General features: G+C 35.2%; 1 protein-coding gene across 2 annotated transcripts in view; it reads left to right on the forward strand.

The window, feature by feature from the left end:
- The first annotated feature begins 3,126 nt into the window (after positions 1–3,126).
- The window catches only part of LOC128988126 (electron transfer flavoprotein-ubiquinone oxidoreductase, mitochondrial), a 32,663-nt gene continuing 11,495 nt past the window's right edge, over positions 3,127–24,294 (forward strand). For both annotated transcript variants that reach the window (XM_054409344.1, XM_054409345.1), the window contains exons 1-7: positions 3,127–3,267; positions 4,416–4,544; positions 7,021–7,173; positions 12,677–12,835; positions 15,173–15,369; positions 16,245–16,457; positions 17,600–17,775. In XM_054409344.1, coding sequence (XP_054265319.1) covers positions 3,234–3,267; positions 4,416–4,544; positions 7,021–7,173; positions 12,677–12,835; positions 15,173–15,369; positions 16,245–16,457; positions 17,600–17,775 — 1,061 coding nt within the window. In that variant the 5' untranslated portion in view covers positions 3,127–3,233. The remainder of the gene's footprint in view (positions 3,268–4,415; positions 4,545–7,020; positions 7,174–12,676; positions 12,836–15,172; positions 15,370–16,244; positions 16,458–17,599; positions 17,776–24,294) is intronic.

Raw genomic sequence — 24,294 nt, forward strand, 5'->3', positions numbered from 1 at the left:
GCCGTTGGCCTATAGGAATTGTACGTACTATAATGGTCGAAAAGTAATTAATTAACAAAGTATGCAAAGATATCCGTTATAAATACTCTACGTTTTCTCACCGACTGCAACCTTCAGATTTCAAATCCCTAGGTGTTACCATCACATCGATGGGTGTTACAATCTTGGTGATGTATTTTGTGAATAACATATTGTATGAAACCATTGACTATTGTATGCTGAAGACGAAACTCACTCGTAGAGAAGTTCTCGTTGGCTCCAGCGTGTTATTCTTCTCCTTTTTACCAAATACATTTCTGGATATAGTATATAGCCCATCTTGTGTTCTTGTAATAGTAATTCAATCAATAATTTTATTTTCAAATGTCTTGTTCAAATGCTGTTAAACCGCTAACCAAATTGTTTAAACAATTATTGTTCGCCGTGGGAATAATGAACAAAACACACCTCTTTGGTAAATATGTCGGCCATGTAAAAATGTTAATGTATCACTAGCTTACAGCACTTAGATCATGTGACATTGCTTTCATGGTGCTTGCTAAAATAAAATTTCTGTATGTTTCCTATTTAATTAGCCCTGGGCAGGCAGGTAAGCCAGGCCCTACTATAAATAGTTTTTTTTATTATTTTTTTTAATAACAGCTAAATGTGCTAATAAAACCACAGGCATCATTGCACATTAAATATTTCATTTTATTACCTACTATATTAACCTGTTTTTTTTAAAGCAGATTTGTTTTACATTAAGCTATGTAGTAAAAATGTGTAATTGTGTTTTTTAGGCTATAGTAGTTTTTTCAATTAAATATTTTTCACAGCTTGCAAAGTATTAATGTAGTATAAAATGATACATGATTATTACAGTTCTAATCAGATACGAAAAACACCACTCAGGAAAGTATAATGTTAAACGCTTTTAATGAACAAAATTAATTTTATTATACAACAAGAAATACATAGTATTCACTGTACAAAATTAACCCTACTGCTAGACTAATATATACAAAAGAAATACTGCCACTCTATATAATACAATAAGTTAAACAGCTATCCAACGCAATAGAAAGCTGCTAAACTGCAGATAACTAAATCAAACACCCTAACTTAAATCTAAAAATAAATAACAAGGTATCACAGGTTTCGCTGTTAATTTACTATACCATGTAGGTTTAAACTGCGTGTTATTCTGTCAAAGCCCAATACATATTACAGTACTAATACTACTACTTTGTAAATTCACATTTTTAATAAAAACAGATTTAATTCACCATGGGTTTCAAAACGAGTGATTAGAAATTGTTTTATGGATAACAAGTAGATTTTTCATAAAAAATACTTTTCTCAAGATTTGGACCCAGTGTTGATTTAAAAGGCAAATATGTGTACAACTTACTATTCTTAGATGACAATAGGTACTTCACTGTGGTATGAGTTGAATAAAATCTAAAATTGGTATAGGCTCATTTAGTACTTAAAATTGGGTTTTACAGTATCTTTTTATTTTGATGTTTAAGGAGTCGTTTTTAGCATACATTAAATAAATAATAATAAAAAAAACTATTTCACAGCCTTTAAATTTGAAACAAATATTATACAACTTATAATGTTAAGGTAAATTAAAACTAGATTAAGAAAGGAAAATATTTTGGTTATTGCCACAGTTTTAATGACAAGAGATCCTAATATTTGCAAAAGTAGTTAATCTGAAAATAAAGATCAAAAGCACATTGAAGCTAAATTGATTTGTAACATACATATTGCACATTCGGACCCTATACTTGATCTTTGGCTTAAATCATGTCATATTTATAAGTTAAGTTACGGTACAAAATTAATAGTCTAGTGGTCTAGACATGCGGTCATGGATCGTCTATATACAAAATGTGACACTACACAAATGTACCAAGAAGCTAATTATCTTGGAAGAAAATTTAATTGAATACAAAAAATCTGCGAAATGATTACAAACTCAAGATATTTTTTCGACCTTGTTCTACCTAGGCATAATAGCAGTTTTTTTCTTCAATTAAAACACTATTATTATATTTGTTGAAGGATAGTAAGCATTAGGTGAAGAGGTTTCTATCAAACCCGTAATTAGTTGTCACACTTCTTGCATTTAGGTGATTCTCGAACTTCTTTCAATGGCTCATGGGCCTGCAGAGGTTCCAACCCCGACATTGCAAAATTGTTCAGATTAAGCTGACTAGAGTATCAGTTTAATTATATCTCCTTAATACCATCTCAAAATCTGGCATAAGAATTGGACAAAAATTATAAAATACCTCTTTCACACTTCTTCGTCCTCTTCCACGATAGGGAGCGAACTTTGATGCAAGGTCGGTGAACTGCGGGAAGTGAAGGCGACGATCCAGTCATCCAGATCCATGGGGTTCTCTGGGATGAAGGTTAGGCACATAGGGGTGTCAAATCCTCTCTGGCGAATCAAGAAACCGGGCTGTTTGGTCTCAGCAGGAAGACGCTCCACATGGGTACTTCTCAAATTTAAAACTCCTAGGGGACGGCACACTTTCTTCTGGGGACAGACGACAGCAAAATGTTCCAAAGACGTGCGGTAGACCTTAACGTGAACTGGTTGACGATGCTTACCGGGCCCCAAGAGAATCATGTATCCACTCATCATCTCCGGATTAGGATGGTTTTGGCATCCGTAGTCCATTTCCTTCTGAAGAAAAGGAGATCGGCTGCAACTAGCTACTTCAGCTGGCATCTTGAATAAACGAAATAAGTCAAACACTGGCAACACTAATAACCAAAGCACTCAACTTTAACAATTACTCTGGTGTAAATGTTAAACACTCCGTAAGTTGTCAAGCGACAAGTGAATAGCCAACGGTGTCTGTACGTCTGCACTGGACTGGCGACGATCAGACTGTACTACCGCCTCAGGAGTTCCCTTCACTTTTATAGATCACAACGTTGCAGTTGCGCTTACTTGGAAATCACATGTACAGCGGAATGAAGCGCCGTGCCATCTATCAAAGAAACTCAGAACTACTGCTAACACTGCTGCTGTGGCGCGCTCGCTACATCATAGCGTTGGTTTTCGGAACTGCAATCCCTTTTTTTGGCACTCCTTGACTCCTTCCTTCCCCTCCCCCCCACACTTGACTTCGTGTTATTTACCTAATCAACTTCGTCAGCTGTTCAATCTCGTAATAAATTCTTCCTGTTTGTCAAGCAGATGGAAAATATCCAGAATATTGACAATCATGGCTATTAGTGTAATGATTTCTTCTAGAACACGTAAGTTACAAGTTACAAATTTAGCCTTTTCATGAAATTTATGTTGCATAACCTATTTGTGTACCCAAACTAGGCCTAAACAATTTAAGATAAATTAATTTCTCTGACTTTAACACAGAAATGTGACTAAATTATGGCACATTTAAATGACAAGAACTAGCCATAACCTAAAATATGTTGATCTGCATTTAAATTAATTTCTCTGACATTAACACACAAATGTGACTACATTATGGCACATTTAAATGACAAGAACTAGCCATAACCAAAAATATGTTGATCTGCATTTTTTTTTTAATGCTTTGCCAATTAACTTAATTTTCCCTATTGTTTGTGTCACAGGCATAACTTATGCTAACCACAGAGAAGTAAGAAACAGAGTATACATTCTATGGTGCACTTAATTGGTGCCTAGCACCAGTCACTGGTGTGTAGAGCAAATGATATTCGTTGTCCCCTTCCGCCTTTCCCCCCTTTCCATCACATAGGCCTACTTCAGCACTCACACGGAAGACGTTGTGCCCTACAACTGCTGTACAAATATGCTATGCATCACCGTTCTCTCTATTCCTTGCTCGATACTAGGCCTAGTTCATTTCCGCCCCAACATACCAGAGCCTAAAGGCGCATGGTTGCCCCATAAGCTTGTATCCTCTGTAACTTACTTCCCTGTGGGCTGATCAAGGGATTTTAAAAGCACTTTCTTATTAGCTTAAATCTTTTTTGTTTAGTTATAAGGCCTACCTAACTTATTTATAAGGTGTGTCTTTAACACTGGTTGAACAATGTTAGCTAACTTAGCATTTAGCTATTTGCCAGCACTCATTTGATGTTTGGTTTAGTGTGTACCGTGGACGCCTAGACAAAAGTCCTTAGAGTGAGGATGAGGGTAGCGCTTCGCCATTTTGGTTTGGCCATTTGGCCCAAATGTTCGCTCCATAAGCAAACTTTTATCTAGTGCAGAGAGAGCTGCTTTGTGTCGCAGCTTTGCAGTGTTACGTGATTTTGTGTTGCTATAGGCAACACAAAACCTAGGCATAACTTATGGCCTGGGCCATAACTTATGCATGCCTGTTAAATACTGAACACTTAATCTTAGCTACGTTACTTTATTCTAGCTAAATTAAGTAATTTTTGCTATATTTTAGTCCAGAAGTTTTGCCGGGTCACTGGCCAGAGATGCTTTGCCCAAGAAGCAGCATCTGGATCACAGACGTTTCCAAAGATCACCACCCACTATACTGTACATCCACGAGATAATGATCCACGATGGAAAGGTACCGTGGATAGACATTGTTTTCAATTAATAAGTTACATTTCCTTACTTCCTAACTGTTCAATTTACTATGTTCTCTATAGGCTACCTTATATAGGCTAGGTAAGTTTTAACTTAGATTTTACTCTTTGGTACGTAGTATTTTAATATTATTGCATTATCTAGTTCTTAGCGAATATCCCATAATGAAATAAGCAAATACCCTAGGTCTCTTAGTAAGACCTGGTACCGGGACCAACTATTTCGTTTTGGTGTCCCCAGTGGCATACTTATAACACCATCCATTTCAATTCTAATAAATATAACTTGAGCTATAAGTTATGTGTCCGTTAGTATGATAACCCAAGCAAAAATCATCCGATTTTGATGAAATTTGGTATAAACGTGTAAACATACGATTATTCAAACAAATTCGCGAATCAGTGTGGTCAGATTATTGAAACGGGATGGGGGGGGGGGGGGGGTTTATATTAGGTTTAACGACTACCTAGGTTCGCTACAAGGAAACTAATAAAGTGTGTTTTTTAGTAAAATATTAATTGAATAGTAGGCCTACCTATAAACAAGCAAACTACTACATTTTACAATATTCTCCATAACAAAAATAACATGGGGATTTTAAATTTAAAATTTTTTTGAATTTTTTCCGTTACCAATAACCGTACAAAAACACTTTGATATACTAGGCCTAAATTATTTATTCTTTTAAGCTCTTTAAAAATGTTTAGAGAGAGATCAGGAAATTTTATGTTTTAAGGGTCAAAAATGAGAAAAACCAATTTTTATCCCATAAAACCTCCCGTAAAACCCCGTTCCCATGGTCCGATCATGCTGGCTCGTGAACTCATTCAAGTTTATCCAACCTTTACCCTTCAAACCAAATTTCATCAAAAATTACTCAAGTTATCACGTTCAAACAGACATATATATATAAATCTTATACTGTACAGTGGAGTCCCAATAATCCGAACTTCAGTAATCCAAAAACAAAAAATCATAAAAAAAATTTTTTATAAAATTTTTTACCAGTACGTGCTGTCACTTATCGGGGAAAGTCGAAACTACTAGCACCGTAACGTGACGACATTAGGCCTAATGCAGTTTATTGTAGACACAAAAAGTGATGACCCAGTAGGTGCTGTCACCCATTGGGAAAAGCCGAAACTGCGTGTAACGACAGTTGGCTGTACCTTGTCGAAGTATTCTGTAGCGGCCGGGCGAGATAGAATTGTTGTACAGTATAAAGTATTTTTATTAAATTAGCCTAGTTTGCAATTTTTTTAGTAAACATTTTTCATTTTCGCCCCAGATTCCAATCCCGTAAATCACGGATGGATTTGATCTAGAAAGTAATAATGCCGCAATCCCTAGGTCTACCTAAAGTAATGTGAAAAACAATCCCGGACTTGTGTCTAGCATCCTAGGACAATTTTAAAATTTAAAATATTTTTAAAAATAAGAAAAAATAAAAATACCCCCGCCGCAGCAAACCTGCAGACTAAGCGAATTTCCATTTGATTTACACTGAAATGTCTACTTAAAAATATAACATTTATTCCCGATTTAAATAGAATTAGTTTAACAAGTACTTAGGTTTGCTGCATCAGGGAGGTAAAACTGTTTTTTTTTATGTTAATAGTTAGTAAGAAATAAAAACCTTTTTCAAATTTGATCAAAATATGTTCATAAACAAGCAAACTACAACAGTTTACTTGTTCTCCATAAGAATAAATGGAAATTTTAAATTTACAATTTTTTGGAATTTTCTCCGTAACCATTAGGCGCATAACAACGCTTCAATATACTAAATTATTTGTTTTTTTAAGCTCTACAAAATGGTTTGGAAAGAAATTGCTAAATTTTATGTTTTTTGGGTTAAAAATGCGAAAAACCTATTTTTACCCCATAAAACCCCCCGTAAACCCCCGTTCCCATGGTCCGATCATGCTGGATCGTGAACTCGTTCGAATAAACGTAGGTTTACACGTTTGTACCAAATTTCATCAAAATCGGATCATTTTTGCTCAAGTTATCGTGCTAACAGACACACATATATATATATATATATATATAAATATATAAATATATAAATATATAAATATATATATATATATGAATTTGAACGGATGGTGTTTTTGGTCTCTAGGGACCTCGAAACAAAAAAAAAAATCGGTCCCGCGTCCAGGTCTTACCATGAGTACTACGGTAATAGCTTATTCCCTATATGGGAAATTCGCTAAAAGTTTAATCCGATATATTCGGTAATACGAAATGGGTCCGGTGTAAATAAGGTATTAATATTTATCTAAAAAACACACATTATTACTGTTCCTCTAGCAGCTAACCTAGACACTCACGTTAAACCTAGGTTATAAACAAATCAGCCAAACGGAAATTCACTTATTGTGCATGTTTGCTGCGGGGGGAGTATTTTTTATCAACAAAGTCTGAGCATACATTTATTGCGTATGTTTCAGAGGTGAACATGGAAAGGTTTGCAGATGAAGCGGATGTACTTATTGTCGGAGGAGGTCCAGCTGGCATGTCGGCGGCCATTCAGCTGAAAAAAATGGCCCAGAAAGATAACAGGGAACTAAGGGTCTGCCTGGTTGAGAAATCATCTGAGATTGGTATGTAACTGTCAAAGTAGGGTACTTTGGTACTATACCGACCATACCTAATAATTATAACCTAACCTAAGGGTGGACTATGTTTTTGGTTAGGAAGATTTTGTTACTTAAAATAATTAAAATCTTATTTGAAAGTTGATTTATCGGTGTGGTTGGCATAATACCAAAGTACCGTACCGTAGTCTCAGTAATTTTGGGTAGCCGAGATGCGTTTGGGACGCTGTTTCATGGTTGGCTGTTGGCACTGTCAGGTTGGCAAAGCCAATTGCATATAGACAAGGCCAAGCCAATGGTGTGGGAATTTAAAAAAAATCACTTTAGTAAACGGTAAAAAATCACGGTGTAAACTAAAAAAAAAAAAATAAATAAAACCAATGGGAGTAAGTAGTGGGGGCTGCTAACCGCTGGCTTGAGTTGTGTCCTGGACAGTGCCTGCAGACATTGTGTGAAGAAATTCCAACTCACTTGAAGCCAGCAGTTGGTTTCGCCACTTGGCCGTGCCAACAGGGGCGTGTTGTGGCACACCTTTAGAACCAAGCACTTTATGGTTCCAAACTAGATCTTTATGTCCTTAATTATTGGCAGGCTATTATATAGGCCTAGGCCTACTGTTTTCGTAACAATAAGGTAGTGATTGAAGATTATTTTATTAACCTTCCTGCCATCTCTTACTTAGTGGGACACAAAATATCTGCTCTTCGCTCAACCCTATTTTAAACAGTAAAAAACATTTTACGATATTGTAAAAATAATAAAGCTATCAATTTGAATTGTTCTTGTATAAATACAGTACCTATACTAAACTAAAAAAATAAAGAAGTAGTGCCTGACTTTACCACAAAACCTTTTTGAAATCAATGATAACTTAAACTTTCTTTTCTTAAATAAGATTAATTGTCTGTCAGTAAAACATTGAGAGTCATGTCAAAACTTTAAATATTGCAAGAGGTTAGTTTTAAATATTAAATTTAGGCTTAATCTAATAATGTGAAATGATTATATGATCCATTAAGTTATCCAAGTTATTCATGGCAAAATTCATCAAACTCGAGTTAACTTAGGCCTACAAATTTCTAAACAATTAGGAAACTATAAGATGGTTTTACAAATTCCATTACAAACATTCTTTTGAAGAGGTCATGAACCTAGGGGTATTCTGCAAACATAGATTTAAAAAATATTTAGTTAAAGACTGTGAGAAGAAAACAATATTCAAGCTATCCAAATAGAGATAGCTAGAGATACCAATAATTGTCTAACAAACTAACTGTTGTGATAGGAATAGAGGGCAATGAGCAAAGTACAGGACAAGTGAAGGTATTGGGCAAGACGTTGAATAAAGCAAATACTGCTTGGAGACTGAATAAATATCAATGACTCTATTGATTCAAATACGGTAATATCTCAGTACTACCATCAAACTAATGGCGGGACAAAGTAGCCTATGTTAAACAAAAAATTAATGAACGATTTCACTTTTTTTATAGGCTTGCATATGCAGTTCATAATCAATGTTTTGTTATTCCTTTTAGATTTGTTAAAGTTGTTAAATTTAAAATTTTTATGACATTATTTGTTAAAATTTAAACAACCAATACAGAATTACATTTTCTGAAATAATATTTACAAAATTCTATTACGTGTTGGTTGTTGTTCTCTTTTCAGGGTTGTGCTAACAATTTGCAGCTGCACTAATAATTATTTACAAGGTCTCAAGTAAATATTCCAGCTATGATTAAGATTATGACAGAATCGATTGATTGTTTGTGCACTAAGAGGAACTAGAGGTCGTCCAGTGGTCGAAACTCGACCAAAAATATTTAATGTACAGACTTCTTTATTTTCATTCCACACTTTGAATAGAACATGTGATTGGAGTTTCTTCCATTTGTTTTGATTTTCTGTTTATATTTCGTTGTTATTTCGTCACCAGCATGGCAACTCATAATATCCATGTTAAATTTTTCAAAATTTTAAATTCATTTTTTGTTCTTATTTTTTAGCCTATTTTAATTTATAAAGGGATTCTGCACACCTACAGGAAAATAGCTTTCTAACAGTGTGTGTAGATTTTCCCTACGATGCACACGAGCTGAGAAAAAAGGTTTTAAAGAAACATGCTTGCCTATTAATATATAGATAGATAGATCAAATTTCTAACAGCTGTTCTTCTATCACTTATCAGTGACATGTAACTGCTTTGCTGCTAATCAGTGATCTTTCAACTGTTTTTATTGAGGTTAACTCAAATCAGTTTCCGCATTTGTAACAGCTTAGAATAACAGTTTAGAAGTTAGCAGAATTTTATTGGATTTGGCTGTCTATAATGTCTCTACATAGTACCGTATCAGTAATAATATTGAACAAATCCATACATTTAGCGTAGTTTTATGTTGATCTACTGTAAAATATAGAACAGATATCAGTTTATGTTCAATCCTTTAACATATCTAAAATAAAAGATCCAAATTAAATCTAATCTAAAATAAAAAGTTGGTAAAAGAAAGTAAAATAGCAAAAAAAGCGTTTTTAATTCAACTATGAATTAAGGATTTCCTAAGGTAAAAGTTATTCTGTAGTGAGTTAAATAGGAACAGATCAGAATTATTTGATTTCAAAGGTTGGGTAGCCTACATAGAACGGCAATCCTTATCAACTACAGAAAACTAAGACTTATAGTAAATCCCTAAAAAAAAAACTTTTCTGAGACTTTAAGATTCAAGATTTATTGAGCCGTTTGGTTTATAACAATTGGCCAAGTCACTAACACTAAACTAAAATAACAAAACAGAGATGCTTTTTCTCTTGATTTACAAAACAAAATTACCAAAGAGCACATACAAATGTCCAAAGAGCACACCATGTAAAATAGATAAATAAATAAAAAACTGCAAAACAAAACTGTAAAACATGCAGCGGAGAAAAAAGTATAAAAATTAACAAAGCAGAGGAAAAGCAAAACAGAAAACTTAAAAACCACACTCATACCTGTAGGCAAGGCTTAGGTAATATAAATATATGTATGTATTTTTGTTTTCTTGATTTCTTTCTAATTCATTGTGTGGGTATCTGAATTCCAAAACTCCTGCAAGGAGTAAAATGGGTTTGCCACCAACCAATCTTTAACACACCTTGCAAAAGCTTTTGCAGGTTTCCTTCTTACTTGCAGAGGTATGGTGTTAAAATACCCCCGCCGCAGCAAACCTGCCGTCTAAGCGAATTTCCATTTGGCCGAATTGATTTTCAATTGATCTATTTAAATAACATTATTAGGTTTAACAAGTACCTAGGTTTGCTGCTACAAGGAAACTAATAAAGTAGTGTGTTTATAGTAAAATATTGATAGCTTACTATAAAATAAATAAATTTGCCAAGTTTGATCAAAATATATCCATAAACAAGCAAACTACAACATTTTACAATATTCTCCATAAGAATAACATGGGAATTTTAAATTTCCCATTTTTTTAGTTTTCTCCGTAACCAATAACCGTACAAAAACACTTTGATATACTGAATTGTTTGTCTTTTTAAGCTCTTTAAGAAGGTTTAGAGAAAAATTGGTAAATTTTGTGTTTTGAGGGTAAAAAGTGAGAAAAACCAATTTTTACCCCATAAAACCCCCCATAAAACCCTGTTCCCATGGTCCGATCATGCTGGATCGCGAACTCATTCAAGTTTATCCCGCCTTACACCTTCAAACCAAATTTCATCAAAATCGGATAAAAATTACTCAAGTTATCGTGTTCACGGACACATATATATATATATAAATCTATATATATACCTATATATATATATATATATACATATATAAAAATTTGAACGAATGGTGTTTTTGGCCTCTGGGGACATTAAAATGAAAAAGTAAATCGGTCCCGGGCCTAAGTCTTACCATGAGACCTACGGTAATAGCTACTTCCCTATAGGGAAATTCGCTAAAAGGCTATACCTGCAACAGGAAAAGAATTCAAAGTTTTGGTTAGCCTAACCCTATGTCTATGTACATTGGAAGAGCTCCTGGTTGCATGGCTATGTACACTACTGTTCAGACACATTGTGTCTTCCTGAGCCTTAATTTCTAATAAGCATTGATAAATATATACATTATGCACAGACATTATACAGTTTTCCATTAACAAGGGTTTGCAATGCGCAAGCTGCTGGGCTCCGCAGAGGACTCTGACAGCTGTTTTTTGCAAAAGAAGAACTTTTTCTACAACACGCGCATGTCCCCAGAGTCTAGTGCCATACTGTAGGTGGGATTGGAAAAAGGCCATATAAGCGAGACGTACAAACTCCTGGGGCATGTCAGCTTTTAGACGTCACTTGAAGAAGTGTATAAAATACTTTTGTTGGGTTTAACTACTGCATATAGATACTTATTGGCACTGTTGCAGTGAAATAAAAATTGCCTGATGCGTTATTTAACGATTACTGTTGGAGTACGGTTTTATTTAATATTAAACTAGTAAACACGTTGCTCGAAATCGAGCAATTGCAAAGAAGTAAAGTAGTTTTTTAAAAACAAATAAAAGTCATCATTATTTCCGATGAGTTTAAAAGACTTTGAATTGAAAAATAAATAACAGCAACTAAATTATACAGCTGATCAAAATGTAAACAATTATGTTCTTCATAAGGATAACATGGGAACTTTAACAGCCACTGGGGCAGAGCCCAAGGGACTTTTTCAAAAATGTAAGGTCAGTTTGCAAATCTACGCGACACGCTCTTTCCAATGAGACGTCAATGGATAAAATCGGTTAAGAAATGGCGGAGGAGTTCAACCGACAAAGTTTCATGTAGCGTATTAATTATATAGATCTCATGTTTAGGTTTCCTCTTTTTTTTTAAATAGACCCTAATACAGTAGAACCCTGATAACAAGACCCTCGATAACAAGCCACCCTTGATAACATAGGTAATTTTTAAATCCTCTTGAAATGATTTAACCCTAATCACATGTTATTGCAAACCTCGATAAGAAGTTAACCTTGTATTTAATTTCACTGATTTGGAATGGAGGATCCTTAAGAATTTACTTGTAGGCAACTGAAGATGTGGAAAAATATGTACTTCAAGATCTTGAAAAGCCAGGGAAATAAATATTTGTATTATAATTTGGTCTTTAAATTGTAAATAGTCATAGGAGAGTGGTTTTATAAAACAATATCCTCTATAATTTTTAATACTACTACCCAAATACAGTCAGGAAATCAGATCATGGTTTTCTGTAGAACTCCAAAAGTTTTTATTTTGTTTAAGATCGCTTGACACTTTGTCACTCTATTATCTAGTGGTCTCTGTTGCAAATTGAAAACACTTAATTGCCTTTACAGTATAAGTAATTTCCTTAAAGCAATCGTGATTGCAATAACAAAACAGTGCAGCATTGTCTGGCTTAACAACCGATAACCAAGCTAACCATGATTTGCTAAAACACCATAATTGAAAGGTTAATGTGACGTAATATAGTCATGAAATGTTATGTTTTTTACAGGAGGACACATATTATCGGGTGCAGTTATCGATCCCATCGCCCTCAATGAACTGTTTCCAGATTGGAAGGAGCGAGGGGCGCCTCTGAACACCCCGGTCACTGACGACAAGTTTGCCTTCCTTACCCAGACCTCACGAATTCCCATCCCAATCGTTAAAGGTGAACAATAGGCTTTGTTATAGAAACAAATAGGCTATGTACGGTATAGAATGCTCATGATTGGTGAATTTTATAAAATGTTGTCTTGTGGTGGCTAACTCTTCATTATGTACATTATGGAGGTATCCTCATTGCCCTTTGTAGTTAGAAGTCTGTTCCACTCAAAATTTCAATACCTCAGTTTCCTTGCTCTAGCAACGAGATGCAAGATGGAACAGTACTTGGTAATAAAATAATATACCTGTTTGATTTGTGGTTTTCCCCATGCTCAGTAATTCCTCCATGGCATTCATACTAATGTTCTTTATTGTATTGCGTTTGCACTGTATTTTTCTGTAGTAAGATTTATCTTGCGGTGGTGGTTTTTACCAATCAAATTTTTTTGGTCCTAAGGCCTAGCGCACACAAGAGACTTTTTGGGTATTTACTCAAGAGAGGTACAGAAGAGCCTTCGATGACGTCAGCTGTCAGATATCCTCTTGAGGGAACCCCATTACCGCAACTATATGGAATTCATCCAGTCATCGGCCATGGTGGTGTAGTGGATAGCGTGTCGGGCTGATAATCCGAAGGTGTCGGGTTCGAATCCCACTGGCAGCACTAACTTTTTGTCAGGAATTTTTTTTTCATATCAGCAAGTTTGGTTGGTTTGGTAAGGTTATGACAGTTTAATTTTATAATTATAAAATTGAATTTTAGGCATTTATAATTTTATTTTATGAACAAAACTATTTTTTGGATTAGTAAACCTTCATTTGATTTTTTCAATATCAGCACGTTTGGTTAGGTTATGACCATTTAATTTAATAATTGAAAAATGTTAAGATTAATTTTATAATATTTCTTAATATTATAATTAACTAGGCCAAATAGTGAAGTAAAAATTACGCGCTGTGCTCTCTACTACAACGCTGTTAACAGAGGAATTTTTAACTAAACTATGATGTCATCGTTGCCTCATTTGTACCTCCCTTAAGTCAGACCTGGCTTTTTTGTGGGCCACTGTCTGGCTGGAGTCGGGTGGACAATCAAAAGTCGTCAAGACTGTTTGGTTGTCGACTGTGGGTGCGCACACGCCAAGACTGTTTAGTTGTCTTTCGAGTGGCAAAAGGATGGATATGACACAAACAGCGGTCGTATGTGCGTTATTGACCAGATTTCGTGCAAGAAAATGGAAAAGAAAAATACTGGGTACATCCAATTTATAGTCCGAGAACCTTGAAAGGCCAGTTTTACCTCTTATACTCAAATTTGAGGAAATATCCGGACAAATTTTTCATGTACTCTCTAATGAGTCTTGATAGTTTTAATATTATGGCTGAATACTCGTTCAAAGACTTTTTATAATGGCCGTGCCTCCACTACATCAATGAGCTTGTCAACTTTTCCTTCTCGCAAAACACTTGCACTTGTCGCAGCTATAACGCACTTCACTGTCTGCGTAGTGCACACACAACAAAAATCTGTTTGACTGACGGACTTTTTAGTCGTCAGTGTGCACGTTCAAACTTATTTCTATGCCTTTTTCGATACGACACGACAGTTGAGTCGGGGAGCAGTCGGTGGGAAAATCGGTCAGCCCCAAAATGGGGGGACTGTCTGGCTGCGGTCGGCCCATGTGCGCGATCAGATTTACCACTATGAATTTACCACTACACTTTGACTCCCGACCACGACAAAATAGTCGGCCGACAAAAAGTCTCTTGTGTGCGGTAGGTGTAAATTTAGGGTCTGATCCTTTAAAACAAAAAAGATTCATATATGTTACGGAGAAGAAAAAAGAGTAACAGTTGCGAGCTGTTCTGTCTTCATAGTGCTTATTAAATGCAGAATATTTTTGGTGCTGTGTAGGCTTTATCGCAATACCACACAGTCTATTTGGTCAATTTTGAGATTGAATAACTCGTCAAAAACTCCATTTTAAAACATAATGCTGATTGAGATAATTATTTGTAGAATAGAAGCTGTAAGTATTACATTTGACTATTGATACAACTAGACATTCCATCCCTATGTTAAAGTTGTTTTCGGTTTATTAATCGTTTTGGTTGATGTAAGCCAACAGATTGTGCTGATCTAAAAAACTAATTTCTGTTGAATACACAAATTTTACCAAGTCAAACTAATAGAATGATTTATTATAAGCTATAGCAAATGTTATCACTCATCAACCTGGTTATAAAAAAAAATTAGGTAGAAAATAGAATTTTAGACACCAGGAAATTCTGTGACTGGCTCACACAACTATTTTCTTTACTCATAAAAAGTTGGTCCATAAAGATGGGATGTCTACTTTAGTTTCCAACAGTCAATGGTAGCATTAGCCTAATGTTGTAGGTATGCCGATGGACAACCATGGTAACTACGTGGTGAGACTGGGTCATGTAGTCAAGTGGCTGGGAGAGCAGGCTGAGGAGGCTGGGGTGGAGCTGTATCCAGGGTATGCTGCGGCAGAGGTTCTGTACCACCCTGATGGTAGTGTCAAGGGCATTGCGACAAACGACGTAGGCATAGCCAAGGATGGCTCACCCAAGGTGACTTTCATATGTAGAATAATATTTTACAGTAGAACCTATCTTAACTGACCCAAAATTAGGGTGCTGCTTGCATTGGCTTATACACCACGAATTTCAAAACTGGTTGACCTGACTTTTTCGAGGAACTCATTCCCGTAAGCAGTAGTAAACTATCATCTGTCTATGAAGGTATGCTTTTATTTATCTCATGGGAAACTCACAACACGGTGTGGAACGTCTCTTAAAGTCAGTTTATCACTACTCTTCATCAAGTTCTGTGGTAACACTTTTATCTTTTTGTGTTTGTATTTACTAGGGGTCTTGTCCACAGATATTTCAGGGTAGAAATAATTTTGGGGGCTAAGCTTTGGATGAGGTAGAGTCATTTATGTTTGAGATGCGCAACCTTTTATGTTTGTCATTTCGCCACAATTGCGGGTAAAGTTAAGATTTTCAACGATCACATCAGACAGTGGAAATTACATGCCCTACTCTTCTGTACTAATGTAAAAGAAGGAAAACAGGTGTTGTGTGCAATCCCTTAAACTCAATCAATAATGCCTCCAACTTATATCCAACCTGGACACCGGTTATCTAAGGTGGGACTCTTCCACTACCTAAGTCACACATTATTAAACTTAATATCGATTGCGCATGTACAAGATTTGAACTTGCACATTTAGAATCACCTCAATACTACACTCGTCATTGCAACGCCTTAACCAATTGAGCTACCATGCCACCGTCAGCTGAATGTGCCATAAACACACTAGCGCTTGCAGGTGAGATTCAACGTACTAATGCCACTCAGGCTTAGGTTAAAGTGTTAACAATAAAATTAGATAATAACTATATATTTGTATCAAGCCAAAAAGATAACTAAAATGTTCCAGTCAGCATTCGAGCGAGGAATGGAACTGCATGCCAAGGTAACAATATTTGCCGAAGGTTGTCACGGCCACTTGGCCAAGAGTCTGATCAAGAAGTTCAACTTGCGTGAGAGCGCTGAACCTCAGACTTACGGACTGGGAGTCAAGGAGATCTGGGAAGTGAAGCCTGAGAACCATGCTGCTGGAAGAGTGGAACACACCATCGGCTGGCCTCTGGTAAGTTGAAAGAAATAGTCAACTTGCGTAAAATCCATATGAGTAAGGGATCAACTTATTTATATTTTCCGGTCTCATTTTCATGAATTAAGTTTAGGATTTTATTTAAGTCTTCAATTAGCCTATAATCAATATCCTACTACAATTTTCCATGATTGATTTTGTGGAAAAAATATTTCATTGACAATATTTTTAAAGTTTTGCTAGGCTAAGACCCTTTTGTAACTCTTTGAACTCCCAGGGATTATAATGATTTGATCATTTGAACACAAAAATCCAATGTTGAAACTGGTTTTTAATGTAGGCTACCCATAGCAGGGTGTAAACCAACTGGGAAAACTGGGAAACAACGTTGAATTTGAAGGTACCTGCAAAAATCCGGGGGAAAATTTGGGTTCTTTTGAGCCATTCCCTGTTTGTTAATTCAATCATTAATAATTTCGAGTAAAGGTGTGCGAGCGGCTCCATTTAGGAGCCAAGCTGAGCCTGTCCTACAAGCTTGAGAGATCGAGCACAAAGTTGGAAAATCAAGCTCGAGTCTAGCTTTTACAATCACAATTGTAAAACAAGTCTGCGAAGTTTGTGCAATCAAAAAATTCCTACATATGCTTGTCTATAGACGTTTCCGTGATAGCGGGAGATGACAATAATGTATACAAACCGCGGGAGGTAGGCCTATTCAGGGTTTTGCCCTGATGGTGGATGACGATGATACTGTGACCACAGGAGACATTGATGATGACCACAGGACCGTGGGAGATATTCTAATTGATTTTGTGGTGAACGTGTATAGCAGTGATAACATTAGGTAAGATTTTAGGATAATACTGCTGAAGATAATGTTTACGTGAATGATAGAGATATTTAACATTTTACTGCTATCGCGGGAGACTATGTTTTTATGACCTTATTTGATCACATTATTAAGACCAGGGTTCAAACGGTAAGAAAACCAATAGCATAGAAACACAAATAAAATACAGTAAAGCTCTTTTACGGAGAAGTGAACTCGTCATGAATTACACACCAAACCTAACTGAGGCAGGAGTTTGTTCTGTAGTACTGAAATCTTCACTCTAAATATACAAACATTGATATAAAAGTATATAAGTTCATCAAACCTTGTATGTTTCTTGTTGCAGGATAAGAACACATATGGTGGCTCATTCTTGTACCATCTGAATGAGTCCACGCCCCTGGTAGCGGTTGGGTTTGTCGTGGGCTTGGACTACTCCAACCCTTACCTCAGTCCTTTTAAGGAGTTTCAGAGGTTCAAGCATCACCCTTCTATCATCAAAACTCTGGAAGGTGGGAAAAGGTAAAAGCACTTAAAATATATAACTAGGCTATTTTGTTAATTGTGTCTCATAACCAGGAGAGGAAATATGCCGGAGTCATATCTGACTGTTGTAGTTGCTGTGTTATTTACCATATGGTTTTGAATGAACCAATGAGAACCGTGCGGTGTTTCCAAATCTACTTCCCAAAATTTATGCCAGCTGATTTGAAAATATTGTTTGATATTTTAATTAGTATCGTCAACGGGTGATGTGGTAACGTTGCACTAGCCTTGTCTTGTGATTGGCTGCCACCTACTGCAAACTTACGTGGTCCCGACAGTAGGTCTACAATCAATTATTAAATTATATTTAATCCATGTTTTTTTAATAATGGGTGATAGTTTAGTCACAGATAAAACACACTCCCTTAGTGGATTTATCATCCTTATGGAACAGCTGAAGCCAATTTCATTGTTAGTTCTGTACGTTGTACTGTAGAGGTCGTGTTTTGTTTTCAATTTGTTTCTTGTTATTTCAGTCATTTAAAATTTGTTTAACCAAATAAACAGATATCATCATAAACAATACCTAGTCTTCTAGTTATATAACCAAACATTAAAGCAAAAATCATGAAAATAACCCTAAAATAATAGAAACAACATTTCGTCTACACTAACGATCAGTGTGGACGTATATGAACTAGACACGAAAAACGAGCTTCAAAATTGATAATGGGACGAGAAGTCTACTTGTGTATATTAGTCTATGGTTTAGTACTATTTTTTAAATCACCTGCATCATGTTTTAACACTAATACCGAAACCCCGGTCTGACAGGCCAACGGGAATTTTCAAAAACGCATGTTGGCAACACTGTTTACTTGGTAAGATTCAATAAGATTTATTGCAGCCATTAAACAACATTTTGTAATAGGCATTGTTACAATAGTACTTAAAAATAGATCATACATCAATTATAAATTTCAATACATACAATATCCTATTAAGAATCTAAACATGATATGTCACTATTTAAAAATTCTTCCTGTGTGTAGAATGCTTTTGATTTTAAAAACTCAGTAATTTTTCTTTTAAATTGGTTTAAAGGTAGTTCACGAAAACAAGTGGGTAGCTTGTTGAAGAAGATATGTTGTATGTAAAAATGGCTATTTAAAGTTTTTGAAAGTCTGATTTGAGGTGTGACCAGGTTGTTTTGTGCCTCGTGTTGTATGGATGAGAATAACAAGAAAATTTTAAGGGGTTGTTTTTTATATGAATTAAATTACAAAAAATGTACATAGATGGCAGTGTAAGCAAATTTAAATTGGAAAAGTGATCCCTACAGGATTCATGATCTTGCAATCCTAGCATGGCTCTAAGAGCTTTCTTTTGCCAAACAAATGCTTTCTGAGCTATGTGTGAACCACCCCAGAGACGCAAACCATAAAGCAGCTGTGAGTGAAATAAACCGTAGTAAGTCATTTTTAGAGTGTTAAAACTCACACATGATCTAAGTTTTCTCAATAGACAGGTTATTCTAGCCAATCTTTTACAAAGTTGTGTAATGTGGTTATCCCAGCTTAGTCTGTTGTCAAGATGGATGCCTAAGAGTTTGACTGTTTTATAAGCATCAGTGGGTTGATCTTTTTTTAGTGAAAAGTAGATGTATTCTGTATTTTCCTCATTGATAGCCAAATTATTGATTTTATACCAGAATTTAGCACAGTTTAGGGCATGATTAAGATCGTACTCAACTGTTAAAACATTATCATCTTTACAGAACAGGGTGGTATCATCAGCATAAAGTATTGATTGAGTAGGGATATTAAGACTAAAGTCGTTGATAAAAATCAAAAACAGGAAAGGTCCTAAAATGGACCCCTGCGGAACACCAGAATTCAATTCCAAAATATCAGAATAATCATCTCCTATCACTACCTGCTGTTTACGGTTTTCCAGGTAGGATTGAATGATGTTGAGTTCACAGTTCCTAACCCCATAGTAATATAGTTTATCAAGAAGAATGGGATGGGAGATTGTGTCGAAGGCCTTAGTCAAATCAATAAGGCATGTACCTGTGACCAACTTGTCTTCAAACCCTTGCAAAACTTGGTTAATTAATTCTTCTACAGCCATTGGGGTTGAACAGTTGGCTCTAAAGCCGTATTGACCTTTATATAAAAGGTTTAACAGTAAAAAAGTGTTGAAGCTGCTCAAGCATACATGATTCAATTATTTTTCCTAAAATTGGAACCAAAGCTATTGGACGATAGTTTGATGGGACATTCTTGTCGCCTTTCTTGTGAATTGGCGTTATTCTGGAGGTTTTTAAACAATCAGGAAACTTTCCTTCAATTAAAGTGAAATTTATAAGATGTGTTAAAGGTTCCAGGATAAAATTAACTATGTATTTAAGAGTAAAATTGGAGAGTCCAAACAAATCTTCACTACAGGAACCACTGAGTTTACAGACCAAAGAATGCACTTTATGTTTATCAACAAGGGTCCATTTAAATATCTGGATGTCAGGAGTATTAGAATATGGCTTAGGGCAGTTACTCAACAATTAATTCAAGATGAGTAATTACTGTTGGAAATATCGTCTAAAATAACAAGTCGTCTTGTGGATCAAAAATTAAGTTAATTTAATAGTAAAACTGATAGAATGAAAAACTTAGATTTGTGTATACATCTTCCTTCATCAAAATATAACAAACAACTAAACTCTGTTGCCAAGGAAACATCATATGTTCTTTTCTAACATAACTATTATGGACATTATAATATGAATATATTATCTTCAACACACCCCCGTAATGTCCAAAAAAAACATTTTAGAAAAGTAAGTTTTTGGTTAAGAGGTCACCATCCCAATGAAAGTTTTCATTTTAACATGTTTCAATGATGATAGGCCCTTTGTTAAAATATCAGCGGTTTGTTCTTCTGTTGGAATGTATCTGACAGTGATCTGTTTCCCAGAGACCAACTGTCGAACATAATGGTATCTCGTCTCAATATGTTTAGAGCGATCGTGGAACATTGGATTGTTCATAAGTTTAATCGCACTTTGATTGTCCACATGTAGTATAGGAATAGACTTTTCTTCAATTGCGCCAATCTCTTTCACAAGACGATCTAACCATACAAGGGATTTACAGGTCTCGCTAGCAGCAACATATTCTGCTTCCATTGAAGATTGGGAAACACACCGTTGAAGCTTACACTTCCAAATAATCTCATCAAGATTACCATTCAAAAATGCTGTTTTAACATCAAACTGTTTGATAGCAAGATTGTACTGAACTGAATAGCCTAACATAGTTCGCATCGTCTTAAACCGAGCTACAGGGCTGAAAGTGTCACCATAATCAATACCAGGACGCTGAGTAAATCCTTTTGCGACCAAACACGCCTTGTAACGAATGATCTCGTTCTCAGAATTCGTTTTCAGTGCAAATACCCAGCGATTATCGATGACTTTTCTTCCTTTTGGTTGATCAACCAAATCATAAGTTTTATTTTTTATTAATAAATTTATTTCTTCATCCATAGCGGATTTCCAATCGACGACATGCTCAGATCTAATTGCTTCATCATAATTTTCCGGTACTTAGTTTGTAAGTATTGCAGAAGCTAAAAGCTCATTTTTATCCCTGTCACTGACACACATGACAGAATCATCTCTATATCTCATAGGCCTAGGTATTTTTATTCCATCACGTTTTCTCAGGTTATAAGTCTCCTCTTGTAATATATCACCTGGAATAGCGTTATCATCACTAGGACACAACATGTCTTGCTCATCAGTATCATTGGTTCCTGGATACACAATATCTTGCTCTTCTTCATGGAATATATTGTCCTGATTACTGTCAACAAGCTGATTTCTGGTCTCATCATTTAGAATTGATTGCCTACTGTCAAGGGGATCATGCTCGATATCATTGCTACTCTCTTCAATGTTAAAGTAGTGTTTATCATCGTTATTGTTTATTTTCTTCAAAATAAAACATGATTCTTTTGGTGGAATGACCTTAACAACCATATTATACAATTGATTAGCTGTATTAAATATAGCCAAAGCAATGGTTGTTCCGTTTTGAGAAAACACCCATGACTTACCATTGTTTTTCACAGTCTGGTGAATGCCTTTTTCACCTGCTTTCCTCACAGAATAAGTTACAAGCAACATCAGGACAGTACCAAACATCATCGAAATACCTGTAAGTCCACTGTTTACCATCAAAAACCATAACGTCTATTTTTCCTGACCCCAAGGCCTGAATATGAACACCTTGGCGAGCACTGTCCATCTTTTTAGGAGTATCAAATGGTTTGTAAGTGGCGAACCAGTCCCTGCGGTTTGTCACATGGTGAGAAGCACCACTGTCAACAAGCCAGTTGTCACATTCACTGAAAAATGACTTATCAATTAGGCCTACCTCTAGATTTGATCGAGTCATCATTGCAGCATTTTGTATCTCACGGGTACATTCATTTGATTTATGTCCTTTTGTGTGACACTTAAAACAAATTACACCTGTTCGACAGTTTTTAGATAGATGACCATTTTTGCCACATGAAAAACATTTTATCGCTCCTAATTTTTGCAAGTCTCCCTTTTTGGAATTTTTGGCTCCCATATATTTTGGCTGTTTAGAACTTACTTTTATTTTGGAAACCATGGCTACTGCTGCATCCATCTCGTCTCTGTCCTTTAGACGTAATTCAAAGTTGAGACATTTCTTCTGTAAAATGTCCCATGTCTTCACCTCCCTTGGTGAGTCGTGCCAAGTCACATATATGTGATCATATTCCTTTGGTAGAGTTTGAAGGAGTCGAGCACACAAATCGTCTTCATTAATAGGCTTACCGTATATTGTTAATTGGTTTTGGATTTCGTCAAACTTTTCCAGATGACCATTCATCCCATGGGTATGTTCCCAAGAAATGTTATGGAACTTATTTCTCAATATGTCAATATTTTCAGTTGACTTGACATCATAAATGTGAACAAGTTTCTCCCACATCTCTTTTCCTGTAGAGCAATTGCTTACTCTAAGTAGAGGATTCGTCTCAAGGGATATAACAATATATTTTCTGGCTTTTGCATCATTTTTTGACCAATTTACCAATTTTTCGTCATAATTTGGTGTACCTGCTGTTGGTTTTCCGAATTCTCCACTAACAATTCCATAAACTCCTTCACATTCTAAGATTACCTTCATGACTATTTTCCATGTTGTGAAATTCTCAGTCCCTCTTAATTTTTCAATCTGTTTTTCATTACTCATCATTCACTATTCTATTAACTTCTTCTCAATTAATTTAACCACTCTGTTCTGCTACCATGTTGGAAATATCGTCTAAAATAACAAGTCGTCTTGTGGATCAAAAATTAAGTTAATTTAATAGTAAAACTGATAGAATGAAAAACTTAGATTTGTGTATACATCTTCCTTCATCAAAATATAACAAACAACTAAACTCTGTTGCCAAGGAAACATCATATGTTCTTTTCTAACATAACTATTATGGACATTATAATATGAATATATTATCTTCAACAATTACATTATCATCATTATAGAGTTTATTTTGTGTGTTGTTTGAAACAGAAGTAAAGAAATTGTTTAGAGTGTTAGGTGTTAAAGTTGTTTTGGAAAATGTTTTAATCTGTCCTGATTCTTTTCTGATTATTTCCCAAGCTTTTTTACATGTATTTTTGGATTGGGCAATTAGTTTGTCATTAGCAGTTATTTTCGCTTCTCTTATCTTGTTTGTATACATGCTTTTGTACCTTTTAAAATTGTTCCTATCATTTACATTCTTGCTATATTTCCATTTGTCATACAATAACAATAAATATTTACGCATTGACTCCAATTCTGTAGTAAACCAACTATTACATCTATTATTCATCTTAATATTACTTTTCACATTTACAACAGGACAGCATAAATTAAAATCTGAAATTAAAACCCTAAGAAAATATGTAAAAGCTAAGTTGATGTCATTAATAGAATACAAGGTAGACCAATCGATATTACTTAACCTATTGACAAAATTTTCAAGTCTTGTTGATGATACAAGGTGTTTCCTATAATAAGAATCCTCTTTGTTAACTAAGCAACTGTTATTCTTATTTTTACCAATCAAGAATTTTGAAACCACTCCAGCATGATCCGATATTATTCCCAGTAATAAAACAGTGAAGCAAGGCTTGATTGTTGACATTAGTGAAAATATTGTCTAAACAAGCAGTTTGTCTGGTTGGTTTGACATTGGTTGGAAACAAATCAAATGACCCAAGTAAATTAAAAAAATACTTTCCCTCTTTATCATTAACGTTTAAGATGTTTATATTGAAATCACCAGCCAGGGCGATGTACTTGAAAAGTTTAGGTTTAGATGAAACAAATAATAGAAGATCTTCCAATTTTCTACAGAACTCTGTAAAGCTTGAATCAGGGGTACGATAAATAGATAAAACTAATAAGTCATAATCTAACAATCTAACAGCACATACCTCAAGTAAAAAGTTAAAGCTAAAATCAG

This window comes from Macrosteles quadrilineatus, unplaced genomic scaffold, assembly GCF_028750875.1.
Source record: "Macrosteles quadrilineatus isolate MER2022 unplaced genomic scaffold, UCM_ALF_1.0 Scaffold_2__2_contigs__length_208266976, whole genome shotgun sequence".
Taxonomy (NCBI): domain Eukaryota; kingdom Metazoa; phylum Arthropoda; class Insecta; order Hemiptera; family Cicadellidae; genus Macrosteles; species Macrosteles quadrilineatus.